At 55.2% G+C, this 14,095-nt stretch overlaps 2 protein-coding genes across 2 annotated transcripts; one reads left to right on the top strand and one right to left on the bottom strand.

The window, feature by feature from the left end:
- Positions 1–214: 214 nt before the first annotated feature.
- EsH8_VIII_000822 (uncharacterized protein) lies at positions 215–9,539 on the bottom strand (the record flags this gene model as incomplete). Its single annotated transcript, XM_083269864.1, has 3 exons — positions 215–5,848; positions 6,157–9,400; positions 9,487–9,539. The coding sequence occupies 3 exons, from the start codon at positions 9,537–9,539 to the stop codon at positions 215–217; spliced, it is 8,931 nt and encodes a 2,976-aa protein (XP_083129632.1).
- A 2,272-nt stretch (positions 9,540–11,811) lies between these two features.
- On the top strand, positions 11,812–13,160 carry EsH8_VIII_000821 (t-SNARE syntaxin; the record flags this gene model as incomplete). Its single annotated transcript, XM_083269863.1, has 7 exons — positions 11,812–12,049; positions 12,112–12,386; positions 12,453–12,686; positions 12,749–12,854; positions 12,921–12,970; positions 13,047–13,078; positions 13,136–13,160. 7 exons carry the CDS (start codon positions 11,812–11,814, stop codon positions 13,158–13,160), a joined length of 960 nt encoding a protein of 319 aa, XP_083129631.1.
- Positions 13,161–14,095: the final 935 nt, after the last annotated feature.

Raw genomic sequence — 14,095 nt, 5'->3', positions numbered from 1 at the left:
ATTAAACATTGTGCTGTCCGGCTATCTGACCTGGGTATATTTGGGTATGACTTCATGCGAACGCAACCTAACAACCAAAAACAAAACCACCCAACTACCCCTGCATGTTGGAGTACGTGGTCACGTCTCTATAGTCCTTCTTGGAGATCGATGATATACGTATACGAAATGCGAAATCGGTCCTTGCGGACCTAAATATAAGAATGGCTTAATATCAGTCCCAATCTTCATAACCACCAGCCCCGTAGGGGTTCCATTCCTGACCAGGATAGCTCGTGGCGCTCATCTGAGGCATCTCTGGGTCCTCTTCTTTTCTGTACTTCAACCCTCCAGACTGTAATTCTTCATAAGGGTCGACAAGAATCTTCTCTTCCTGGGCCTCGAGCCGTATAGTTCTCTTGCGTTCATCTTCGGTATCCTCCAGCTCGGCTCTTGTACTTTTGCCTCTTGTCAGAGCTGCGGAGCCCGTGCTATTGGCGTTACCATTGGCGTGCGTAGCATTTCGCGGCGCTTCATCAGCAGAACTGTCACTAACCATACTTTGACCGGTTCTAGTCGCAGTGATGGGCTTTGCTGGCGGCGGCACCGGCCCGGACGGCAACCGCGGGGTAGATTCGTAGATATCGTCTGGAGTCTCCTGGTTGGCCCTCTGCACATTGACGCTCAGATGAGACCCTGTGGGCTCCGGTGCAGGTGGCTCTGGCGTAAGATTCCTTTCGGCCGCAATCTGCGTGCCCGGTGAGACGCTACGCGAGTTGCTTCCCGCAATGCTACCTTCGTCAACCATAAGCCCGTGTGTCTGAGTGTATGTCTGAGTGTGTGCCTGTGGATGGAGCGACGAAGGAGTATCAGATATGCCCCGGACCATATCACTATTGTGCACATGCGCTAAAGGAGGACCGGCTACATGTGGCCCTTGAGGATCGCCGGCCTGAACAGGTTGGACCTGCGGGGGTGCCCCGTGAGGCGCGGCCATATTGACCGGGGAGTAACGCTGCTGATGAGGCTGCGGCTGTGGCGGTGGTTGCTGACCGAACTGTGTATTGGGAGTTACATTCTGGCCGTTGTCGTTGCCCACTAGTCGTACTCCTCTCGAGTTTTGTTGTTGATGCTGTTGACTGAACAGTGGCAGACCTCCATTAGGTCCGCTTGCACCTGGCTGCGTGCCGTGGCTTGTGTGCGACACGTTGGACTGGTGGGAGGCGGTACTTATGCGTCGGTCTCCCTCAGGCACCACAACAGGCTGCATGTGACCATGGGCCAAGTGATGCCCCTGTGGCACAGAAGGGCCCGACTGACTATACATTGACACATCGGAGGGGTGTCTTTGCGCAACTGAGTGCCCTATTTGTTGCGTCTGTGGCATATGATAAGGAGGATACTGAACCGGCGGCGATGTCCGCGCGATATCGTAAGGGGACGGCGCTATGCCCCCCTCACCATGGACAGCAGCATATCCTCGGGGGATGGGGACTTGGTCATACCGAGGCTCAGTAACACGCTGAGCCTGTGATGTGCCCGTATTCAGGCCAGCTCCAGCTGGAATTGCTCGAGTCATCACAGGATCGACTGGCGGCCCTCGATATCCTCCTGACAGCTGACCTTGGCGTTGTGCATACTCGGGACTTCCACGGGACTGCCCGCCTTGAGGGGGAGGTCGTTGTCCGAAAGACGCCATTGACGAGGGGGATTGGCGTTGTTCTTGGTACATAAGATGAGGGCCCTGCGTTGGCTGAGGGCTCGGCTGAGGCAGCGGTCCAGGTGGTGGTATTCTTTGCTGTTCCTGGCCCATCTGATATGGCTGCGCCTGATGCTGCTGTCCCTGGCTTGGTTGCGGTACCTGTTGCGGTGGTCGAGGCTCGGGTTGCTTCGACGATCGTTTGAATGCATTTAAGATAGATTTGGCTGTCGACTCCTTTGCATGGCCTTGGTAAGATTGAAGCTGAGCCGGTTGTGTGGAGGTTCTATTCTTGAACCACTTCGAGACAGAGCTTTGCCCTTGATCGCCAGGGCCCTGACCAGTAGATTGAGGGGTTTGTACTGGAGCGTAGGGCATCGAGGAACGTTGACTTGCTGGCGGTGGCATTTGGGAGAATTGAGCCGGGTTTCGATTTCCAGTAACGGGAAACTGCTGCTGTCCTTGGGGATGAAAACCTGGAATTGGCCGACCCATACGATCAAGCTGCTGCATATTTCCGGCAACCACAGGGCCTGGTGACCGTTGGTGTGAGCCTGGCGAAGGCATCTGCCGGTCTAGTAGAGGAGGCGCAACAGAAGGCTGCGTTGTAGAAGCGACTGGCGGCTTGGGCGACGTTGATACCGACGAGCGCTGAGAGATCTCGGATTGGCTGACCACACCATTAGGAGACGCTGCTCGAATGCCGGGATGAGCAGACAACAACGTTGGCTGATCTGGAGGCCGCCTGGCGGGGTCTGGCTCCTGAATACCGAGAGCGCGAGAAGCACTATCTTGTGGATGGGCGAGAGGTGGCGTTTGGGAAATAGGCGTTTCCTCGCATCCATCGGGGCGTCTTACTGACAATTGCTGCGTTGGCTCCCCAGATCCCGGCATATGCATTGCTTGCCGAGTCTGTTCCACCTGCGACCTGGGATGAGGAAGCTGTTCTCGAGCCTGTAAAACTGAAGGGAAGGGTTGCCGCTGCTCATCAAGATGAGATATTTCCGGCGGAGGTTGCACCCCGAATGCTTGAGATGCTGAGACATCCGGATCTTTCACTAGTTGAGGTGGCCCATTGAAGGGCTGTCTAGGCTCACTCTGGGGAAGTCTCGCGTTGTGTGCCTCGGGATCTAGTGCAATGGGAGGAGCTCGACTTTCGTCGTTCTCCATGCCGATTACAGACCGGACTCCTGTCTCTGATGGAACATGACTTTGTGTTTCCGGAGCGGATGCAAGACGTTGCGATAGTTGAGGAGAGGGCAACAGAGATCCGTCTGATAGCCTCTGGTGAAGAGAAGGCGCTTGGGGTTGGGGCTGAAGTTTAATGTCTGCTCCTGAATGCATCTGGAAGCCCTGAGAAAGAGATGATAGCTGTTGCTGCTGCTCAAAATGCTGTGGAGGGCTTCTCACAGGCGGTTGTCCCATTTGGCGACCCGGCCCGAGGCTTGAGGGGGGCATTTGATGACCCGGCGGTTGTGCCCTGAGTTGGCCTGAAAACTGCCCATTTTGGTAATGCCCTAGCTGGGCTGGCTGCTGGACTTCTGGTGTTTTGGAAGATGGCCGTTTACTAAACAGCCCAGAGAAAAAGCCGCCTGCGGAACTCCTCCTGCCTCGTTCCTCTTCCTCGACATTCTGTAGCTGCTTGTTTGCCTGCTGTACCTGGTAAGGCCCAGATCCCGTAGTGTTACTCCTTTCTCTTCCAAGAGCTGCAAGCGGACTAGGCATCCCGGGTTGGTTTCCAGGTGTGCCAGGAGAACGGCTCTGGATGGACGTCGTTGAGTGGGAAGTGCCAGGCTTCTGCGGTACCTGTAAGTCTTGCTGGCTGGAAGCGCGGTTAAACATCTTGCCCGTAAACCCGGAAAAGCGATTTTTGGGAGGACCCATGGCGCCGCTTGCTGCTTCATTACCAGCAGTCGATGTAGATGAACGAGACAAAGTCGGCTGAACAGCAGATGATTCATTGGCAGCTGCACCAAGGAATGAACGCTTTCCATCAGCAAAACCCGCCGGTTGTTGAATCTGGGGGGAGACACCAGTGTTCAGGCTTGCTCTGGGCGACGGCGTGACCCCTTCACCATCATGGCTCTGAGGCATTGCAACGTCAGAAGGTTTGGATCCCCGCAAGTTCAGAAAGAAACTTGATCGTCGCCTCTGACGGTCTTGGACGTCTCCCGTGGTGACGCTGAATTCTGACACTTCATCGCCCCGCACGTCCGAGCCGGCCGTGGCGCCTGGGCCTCTATCTTCAGGCTTGGTAACCGGCCGTTCTCGGGAGGAATTGCGGGAGAAACGGCCGCCGATCTCTTTAAAGAAGCCCGAACTGCGTCTGCTTCGGCCACGGTCTTCATCTGCCGAAGGCTCGAAGCTGCTCACCTCAGAGTCCCCCGTCTGAGTTCTGTACAACGACGCAGAGTCTCGGTTGTAGAACTGCTGACCCAGGTCATGAGAACTTCGAGATCCCGCCGGAGGTTCGGGATTCTGATGCGTTTGCGGTGGAGAGAACAAGCCAGGATAGCGATGGGCTGACGATGGAGGAACTTCAGAAAACTTCTGTCGAGGAGGCATCTGTGTTTCCGACCGTGGCACCGCTTGCGGGGGCACTCCTGTTTCCTTGTCATAACCAAAGAACGCCTGCTGTTGCGGAGACAAAGATCCGCCAGAGTGGCGATTTCGGCTGGCTGCCAGCGGCTCCGACAAGTGAGACTCCTCAAGCTTCCACGGGCCTTGCGGTGGCAAGTGATGGATGGGGTTGCCTCCAAAAGTCGGGGACATCATACCCTGTTGTGGGCGCATACCAGGGCCATATGGCTGATTGTTCGGCCGTCCCTCATTCTGCGGTATGGTCCTTGTATCAATTGGAGCCGGTGCATGTGCGGCAGGTCTATGAGATGATCCAGAATCAAGCGGTCTCTTTTCATCGCCAACTCTCCAGCTTACGCCTGTGCTTTCTGTTGCGAAGGTTGCCGCCTGAGTGGACGTAACCGAAAGAACTCCATGGGACATGGCGCTGTCCTTGCGGGAGGCCGATGACCCAGTCTCAATCATGGCAGGTTGCACAGATTGAGACGGCAAGCTGGGGTCTCCCTGTGAGAAACGCGCAGGACCAGCACTGTCATGTACATGTTGGTCAGCTGTAGTGCCGATGGGAGATGCCACATAGACGTTGCCATTATCGTTATCGTCTTCGTCCAACGAGAAGCGCTTCTTGGCTCTCCTGGTTAGGTTGACGCCAAAAGTGGAACTTCGCCTGATAGGCGGGAGGCCAATAAAGGATGAGTGACGCTGGGGAGATTCAGTATGTTGCTGTGATGGCAGCTGCTGAAGGGTCTGCGGGTGTGCCTGCTGGTGGGCTTGCTGCGTGTTTGAGACGGCTTGATTGAAAGCAGGCTTCGCTTCGTCCCCATCCTCAAAGACTTCTCTGCCGGACTCGTTGTATTGGAAAGGACGTGCTGGCTGTGGTGATTGGGGAGACACCACTTGAATCTGGCCGGAGGGAGGAGACTGTGGCGAGACGACAACCCAATCATCATACTGGTCATCGGCGGTGGTGTTTTTTGCTCCTGCAGCGGCGTCGGCTTGTACAGCTTGAGGTGCATCGGGTGCATGATGCGCACTAGGTGGTGCATGGGAGCTCGGATCTTTGGGCAGTCCCATTTCGAGGCCCTCCTCAACCAAGGGTGTGCTTGTAAGGGGGTCCCATGACGGTTGGACCTTGCTGATGGGCCTCGGGACTTGTAGATCACCATCCGGGCGGGGGTTTCCCTCTTTGTTGTTTTCGTTCCCCTTGGGAGCCGATGTGTATTGCGTGTCCGACACTGGAGACACCGGCTCCGAATCACTATCCCGTTGGGAACCATCGGGATGCTTGGGGGTTTGGGGACGAGGTGGGGCCCAAGCCGAAGCTTGGTTGTCCCGAGTCAAGGTATCAAATGGGGATATACGTGATGTCTGGGGTAGCTGAGGTGGTGGGGTCGGAGATGCCGGATGTTCCGGGATGGTCTGTGGAGTTGGGCCTGACACGGATCCTGAATGCGAACGTGAATGCACATGACCATGGCCATGAGCATGACTGTCGGCACGGGGCGACGAGCGTGTTCCGAGACTTATGCCCCATGATGTACGCCGCTCGGCCTTGACCTTGGATTGAGCCGGTGGAGGAGATGAGTCGCTCTGTGGGAGAACAAGCAATTAGAGAGTATTCACCATAAAATGCCACGTGGAGTTTTAAATGTCCGAGGCACCACAGGGGTTACATGATCGTGCAGAAGTCGTAGCATTCCTTAATCATACAGTCCCATCAATCTGACCAGAAAGGGAGACACATAACTCATAAGTGATTACCAAGGGGGGAGAGAAGAGAAAAAAAGAAGAAAAAGCGAGGATGTGTAGGACAGACCAGACGATCGATCCCAACAACCAAAAAGAATGTATGCCCTGTGGTGTGATGATCCCAATTGAGAGGAATGTTAAAGAAATACCTTGTCCCCAGTGCCACGGAGTTTGCTCTTTCCCTTGCTCAATAGACCTTTACCCGCCTTACCAGCCGCCAGCAATAATCCCTTGCCTTTCGCCCCAACTTGACCGCTCGAATGCTTGAAATCGCTTGAAGGCGAATGAGACGAACCCATTGACGCACCGCCCACAGGAGGGCGACCTGATGCGGCCGTGCTGACATTGGGTGAGCTTGCGTTGAGATACTGTTGGTAATAAGGCTGCTGAGAAGCCGGCTGGGAGGTAGTCGGTGAGGTCTGGGATTGGCCAGGACCCGGGGCGTCGGTCCCAAATGATGCAGTCACATTTGCGTGCTCAGGGTGTTGAGATCTCAAGGTAACTAGCCAGTTATTCAATCCCGAGTCCATCGAAGCAAACTGTGCTCTTGTCTCATTGTATTTGTTGATCCTGTCTGATGGGTTCGGAAGGTCCATGATCTCCTTGAAGGTCTGAATCTTGACTGGCTGAGCTGGCTGCTGCTGCTGCTGCTGCTGCTGCTGAGAGGATGCCGGAGATGCTGGCGGTGGTGTGGCTTCCGAAGCTTGGGCCAAGGCCGGGTGGTCGCCGGGCGGAGGGCTGGGGGAAACGGGGTTGGATGAGACCCGAGCCATTGACTTTTCTTCCGCGAGGGACAATCGCCGGGTAGGTGCAGCCGATATATTGTTCTTATCAGTCGTGACTGAGACGGGGGAAGGTGGTTCCATAACTTCGGAGCGTACGCGATCTCTCGGCCCCGAACTAACCTGCGACACTTGGTGAGACATTGCGCCGGCGTCTTGTTGCACACTAATATGCGCATCGTCCAACACCGTAGTCTGAGGCGGCGAGCGTCCGTCTTCCCCGGCCATTTTGGCTTGCGCAGATGGCGGCTGTTGATCATCACGTCCAGAAGACAAGGCCGCCTCAGCTGCAGAAAGAGGTTGAGGTTGAGGTTGAGACAGTGGGTCTTTCTGGGTGTCGGAGGGTTTTGGTGTGACCTGTTCTGATCCGGTTTCCCAAGAAAACCGCCGACCTAGAGCAGGAGGCTGGTCCATGGTCTCCTTGCGAGGGCTCAATGGAGGGACGTTAGAAAAGGTCTCGTTGACGGCAGAGGTGCTTTCTTGCTCCAGCTGCCCAGGCTGCTTGGACGGCAAGTTAGGCACATCAGGTCTGTCGTCGCCCGCCGCCCAGTAGTCGTCATACACCCCATGAAGGTAAGTACTTTCGCGGGTGCCGGTGTCTTCAGCCGGGCTTAGCGTCCGGCTGTTGCTAGGGTCGTTGAGGTCGCTCGTAGGACGGACTGGGCTTAAGCTACGCATAATTTCTTCCCTTAACATATCACTCTCCTTAACAGGGGATGGGTCGGTAACCGTGCTCATAGTGGACTCGCGCTGCAGTTTCTCCGGCGGCACAAAAACCGACGGCGAGCTATCTGTTGCTTGGTGGTTCAGTGGAGACACAATCTTCAACTCGGCGTGGGCGCGGCCCTGGTCCTGAGCGGCCTGTTCCGAGATCTCGGGGATGGACACCGGTATGGACTCTCTATCCCTCACTGTAGCGATGCCTCTTCCTTGGAATTTCTCGTCCTCATTATCGGATATGGGAGAAACCTCGCCGGAATCCAAGCTGACCATAGCCTTTTCCTCAGCGACGGCCGGGGGGGTTTGCTCATCGGAGATAGAACGCGTTTCGGTAACCCAGCCTCCAGGAAGGGACGGTCGCGAAGATTGCGAGGGCAAGCCGGACTTGCTCATTTCCGTAGATTCTTGGGCTAGTGATATTTGTGACGGAGAACGCGATCCTTGTCTGTCGGGTTGTTCAAGTGCTGGTGAGGATGAGGTTGGTTGCGGAGTCGAGCTGGCAGTCGAAGGCGGAGATGTCACACCAGCGGGCGTCTCCGTTGCCGCCGCTCTTTCGCCCACAGATGACGAGTTCTCAGCTACAGTAGGCCCTTCAAGCTTTGGCTTCACGGATGGCAAAGACGGCAGGGGGGGCGCGTCTTCAGCGAATTTCGACGGGTTGGAGAAAAAGTCGTCTCCAAAGAGGGACATGCGGGCTACGTCGGGTAGCCGAGGGCTGGTAGAATAACGTCGCTGCTGGTCCGCTTCTTCTGCTGTTGGGCGCTGCAGCTGCGGCTCAGGCACGGCCAAGTTGATTTCTTGAGCGGATCCAGATGGGCTGGCTTGGCCGTGGTTTTGAGGTTGTGCAGCAAGGCGGTCAAGTCCGTATTCGTTCTTTCTCTCTGCGACCGGCGACAAAGCGGGTCGCGAGTTGTCAACGGCCGCTTCCTGAACTTCAGGATTGCCCGCACTTCCACGCCTACCCTGCTCCCCAGCTTCAATAACTGGAACAGGTGCTGGCGACACCGAGCGATCAGTTCTGGGACTGCCGACACTGTCCACGCTTGGCATCCCTGCCTCCGTAGACCCGGTTTCCTTATCTTTGTCGTCATCCATCCGACGATAGATATCCGACGGTCGAATAAAAGGCAACGCTTTCGAGTTTGGTGGCGGGCCCGATGGTTTGCCGTTCGAAGGAGACGCCGACCGTTGTTCAACCCACGGGCGCTGAGTTGAACTTGATCGAGAGTTTGATGACTGGCCATCACGATCATGTTGACCCATGCTACTCTTACGAGGGGGGAAGAGGGCAGCTTGCGGTTGCGCGGGAGCTGGTGAAGCTCGTCGGGCTCCCACAGGAGATGAGGTACCCTGGGGGTGCTCTTGGCGGCCAGCAAACGGGGTCGGCGCTGCTCCTGGGACTGGGCCAATGCTGGCAGACTGCGGTGACACGAGGTGCTCATACGGACCCTTTTCGGAGGTACTGTCAATTGAAGATGGACCCGAGGCGATGGGAGGCTTGAAATCGCTCAAACCAAGCTGTACGACTTCGGGCGTGGGCTGCGACGGGGTTTGAATCTGCAAAGGTGGGAGCCCCGCGGTGGCTCGAGGGCTGGAGGACAACCCGGATTCATTGGCGGTCGGCTGCGGCGGTCGCATTAGAGGCACAGGTTCGGCAGGCTGAGACGTTGGCAGTTGGTGAGACGGAAGAGCCGCTGTTGTCGACTGGCCAGGTTGACGGAAGCCTGTCGGCTTCAGAGGCGCTACTGGCGCAGGTTCCTCAAGCTCATCATCGAAGTCGTTTCCCCAGTCATCGCCGTCATAGTTCTGGGTCTTTGCCTCGACCCATTTCTTGGTTTTTGTTCTCTTTACATTGGTTTTGTAGGAAGCGCTCGCCGGAGTATCTGGGCTCCTGAGGAATCAAGGCACGGTCAGTATCTATTCAGGGGAAACCTAGAATCTAGCAGTGGATAGCTGGGGGCTGGGGAAAGCGCTCACAGGGGCGAGTTGGTATGAGGGGCTCTGAAGCCATAATTATATGAGCCGTCCATTACGTCGTGCAAATGGTCAATTCAGACTCGTCTACTGCTTCATTTCTCCCCTCGGGCTACTTTTGCGGGGGCTCCGAGGCACAACGACGACTTGGAACTGGTACGGTAAGGCGCGCGGCTGCGCGGTTGGTGGCTCTCGATGGATCAGACAGACTGGCGTGGTTCCGCCCGGCGTTCGAATTGCCGATGTTAATTGAAACCGAAATGCGAGAAGGGCCTTCAGTTAGAGATGACAGTGGAAATAAAGGAAAACAGCCGCTTCCAAGTGCCCGAAGTCAGGCACACAGCAGAGCAAGCAAGACTGGGCTGATGGTGTAGGTCGCCAGTCTGACTGGTCACGCTTTTGGGGATGGGAGACCAAAGAAAGACGGGATGATAATTTGGGGGCTTGGGGGGAGTGGCTTGGAGCAGACCTTGAGCTTGGCCGCCTGCACGCAAGGCCAGGTACCTTTTCCTCGTACAGGTCACAACTTGACTTAGGCAGCCCAGTCCAGCACAAAGTGGTACCAAAATGCTTACTGGGTGACTATGGAGTCTCAGCTGGGCTGCGCAATCTATGCCGGGCTACCCTAGTGCCTTTACAGGCCGAAGTCTCTCTGCAGCAAATGGGTGGTAAAAAGGTACCCGCCCGCCAGCAAGGATCGATCCATCGGCCGTGCTGAAAAGAGGGGATCAGGCTAGGGTGTTTTCCAATGGAAGCTTAAGGCGCTGCCCACTGGACTGCAGAAGAACAGGGGTGAGTAACGACGTTGTGGTGTGGCTTGAGTGTGACCGCCTGCGTATCTGTGTTGATGATCTGGTTTTTGGATGTGCATGTGCATGTACCAGTTCAGAAGGCGGCACCAATCTCAAGTATGTTTACTAAGCATGCATGCCATGCAAAGCAGAGAGATAAACGCGTATGGTTACCTAGTTGCAGCTAAGATGGAGCTGAATCGCCGGCTTAAAATGAAGCTGCAGTGGAGCACGGTAAGACTGCATCCTTCCGTTGAGCAGCAAGTGAGTGAGTGGCGCAGTGCAGTCACTGGATGATGGACAGGTTCTTTACTTTGGAAGCGACAATGGCACCAAAGTGGCTTGAGCAACGGTGCTTTTGAATGCATTCATAATCACTCGATGTCTTGCGGTCTTGTTACAGATTTGTCGGACTTTCTTCTTCGTCCCAAAGGTCTCAACCTCCTAGGGGGGCTAGTAGGCCAAGCACTCGTCAATTCGAATGTGCTTAGCTGTCCACCCCGTTGTATCTGGAGAGCCAGACAGCTAGAAAAGCAATTGGATAATCAAGACGCACAATAAGTCATTGATGTTTAGGAAACAGAAGACCAACACAAGACATCGCCCATTTCCATGAATGTGACCGATGGGAACGTGTAACGATGTCTGGGCAGCGAGACCGGGCAGTCCTATAGTTGCACTTCAAATCATTGTTCAGTCATTGCAGTCGGCTTTTGCCATCATCATTGATTTTTCATCCACCTTCATTTGGCGTTTTCATGTTCGAATTCTAAACTAACATATTTCCGCTCTGTACGTACGTATTGTCTCAAAGATGACATGACTGTCGGGGACTATACTGTTCAGTCCGGTCAGTTGACTTCTAGATATTGCCTTAGGTAATCTTGGTTTATTGTGGTGCCTCGAGACGACCCCGAGAGATACGAACCGGCTGCATCCGTACTACGTAATATGCATTAATATTGTGCACTTTATCCTAGTATACGAAGCCAACGTCGGATGTGGCTGTGCCAGTATGTACACAAGCAGCGAAGACGCGTTTTACTTTACGAGCCACAGTACGCCCCTCCAATCCAGGGATTTGTTTCCAAACCAAAAAACCACGTTGGCGGATGGATCGGACACCCTGGCCCCGTCTTTCCGCCAGGACCTATTACTATGTGACGCTCAGAGCCTGGAACTCGACTCCGACGCTCATCTAGGGACGGCAACAACAGCTTGCTTGTACTCTACAGACCAGCGTCCTTTTGTCGTCATATTAGTTTAGATTCTGTCGCATTCGTCGACTTTTACGCCCGCGCGCATTGCACACCAGCGTTTCTTTGTAGCCGCAGCCGCTCCTACCGTGTCTAACGCGCCGTCAAATCGATACATCCAATTTCCCACCCCTGATCATCCACCTCCGCGGACGACTATACCATCTCGACAACAAGCCCTTTGCAGTCGAATAAACCCCAACGAACCCGACCGCAACGCGCTGGCCGCCTCGCTCCGAAACCATTTTTTAAAACCGAACATCCACATTATCGATCTCACGATGGCGGTCGCCTCGATGCAGGATCGAACCGCCGAGTTCAAATCTGTTCTCGCACAAGCTCAGCGTCGCCAGGCCTCGAGCAAAGTCGGCGCTCAGCGACGATCGCTCTTAACCGACTCCCAGAAGGCCGCTTCCGATGGCGACACCAGACCACGACGATCCGACTTTGCGCGCCAGGCGGCGCAAATTGGAAGGGGAATCTCCGCTACGATGGGCAAACTTGAGAAGCTGGCGACCTGTATGCATCCATATGGCAAGCCATTCATGGGTGTGGTTTGGTGCTGACACGCATCTGAATAGTGGCGCGACGCAGAACTCTCTTCGACGACCGGCCGGTCGAAATCAACGAGCTCACTTACATCATCAAGCAAGATTTGAGCGCCCTCAACCAGCAGATCGGAGGCCTGCAGGTTCTGACAAAGCAACAACATCCCAAGGCCGATCAAGAGGGAGAGCACAACAAGAATGTCGTTTTCATGCTGCAGGGCAAACTGACAGACGTATCCGCCAACTTCAAGGACGTACTGGAGGAGAGAACAAAGAATATCCAGGCCTCGAGATCGAGGACGGACAACGTGCGTCTATCTTAACACCGGTTGCGATGGCTCGATATGCTGACTCGGATGCCATTTTTTATACAGTTCATTTCTAGTGTTTCCCAACATACGCAACCGCCGTTGCAGCAGTCGGCCTCACCCCTTTACGGAACACCCCAGCGAGGGACCCCGTCACCGGGTGTTGATCTTCTATCGTTGAACCCTCCAGGAGACCAGCAGCTCCTGCTGATGGAGGAGGCGCAACCGCAAAACACGTATATTCAGGAGAGAGGAGCGGCTATTGAAAGCATCGAGTCGACGATTGCCGAGTTGGGATCCGTAAGTTTGAGCCACGCCATGCTCGTCATATGGGGCAGCCTGGGCTCACAGAACCTACACAGATCTTCGGTCAGCTGGCGACCATGGTATCAGAACAGAGCGAGATGATTCAGCGCATCGACGCAAACACAGAAGATGTCGTCGACAACGTGCAGGGGGCGCAGAGAGGTGAGTTTTTGGGCCTTGTCGCAAGAAACGAAAGCGATATAACGATGTCTAACTCTTCATTTGCAGAACTGCTCAAGTACTGGGGCCGCGTCTCAAGCAATAGGTGGCTCATTGCGGTACGTCATTCGTGTGGCTGTTGCACACTTGCGTTCTGCAGCGGTTCGAGGACAGTTTCGCTGACAAAATGGATAGAAAATGTTCGGTGTACTCATGATATTCTTCCTGTACGTTTCTTAGCCCCGCTCTCTAGATCAGGACGTTGTTACTGACTAGCTGTACAGACTATGGGTTCTTGTTGCCGGCTGAGGCATGAGCAGAACTGCCGTGGTGGCCGGCGGTGGTTCGGGGAGTTTAAATGGGGATGGGCGTTGGCTTCTGTAATACCAGTACCCTTCAGCTGTACTATGACCTCGGGACGTGGACGCGGCGCAGCTATACATAGAGCTTCTTCCTTGTATACAATTAGATCTATTAATCACAAAAGAGGTTAACTTCGCCGAAGATTTAGTGTGCCCTGTGCATTTGCTGGAGTAAGTAAGGGGAAAGAAAGGGGGGTGGTCCCCTCCCCCAGCTCTAGGCGTGTTACGTGTGGTTGGGGCCAGCTGCGCTGATCGTGGGGGTGGGTTTCCATTTGGAGGGAGAGTACGGAGTACAGAGTACACGGTGCACCTACACTTTGGTTGCTTTTAGCGCGCGTCGGGGGAGAGTGCCAAAGAAATGCGGCCAAGCGCCTGGGCCAGCCTCGACTGGACCTCGGGCTTGGTTCCGGGGACTTTGCCCGTACTGGAACCCCCAGCCCCAAGCAAAACGCAAGGCTCGCCGGAAACCGGCCTCCACGCAGAAAAACTTCAACCAGAGTTCTAGTGTGCACTTATCCAAGCCCAGGTCCCAAGGCTCAGCGGGTCCCCCCTCCTCTCCATGACTCGGTCCAACGATGCCCGAGAGCTGCCCCGATGACCAGAGAATTATCCATGAATGGAACACACAGTCCCACCGAGGGGGAGGGGGGGACCCTCCCGACTCCATACGCTATGCCATGCTGGACAAACTGGGGAAATCCACACGAAAAGGGACAGTTTAGCAGGCAAGCTTGGACAAGGTAGCTGAGTCCTCAGTCGGGTGCGGTATCATGCTGGCCGAGGGGGCATGTAAGTTGGCACACAAATCGCGGTCCTTCTGTTGGCCAGGTATCTAAGTCGAGGGGGGCATTGGAGGCGGAGGAGGGAGGGGTGCGAGCAGAG

Source organism: Colletotrichum jinshuiense, chromosome 8 (assembly GCF_051148585.1).
Source record: "Colletotrichum jinshuiense chromosome 8, complete sequence".
NCBI classification, from domain to species: domain Eukaryota; kingdom Fungi; phylum Ascomycota; class Sordariomycetes; order Glomerellales; family Glomerellaceae; genus Colletotrichum; species Colletotrichum jinshuiense.
This window is presented reverse-complemented; position numbering and strand designations above follow the sequence as displayed.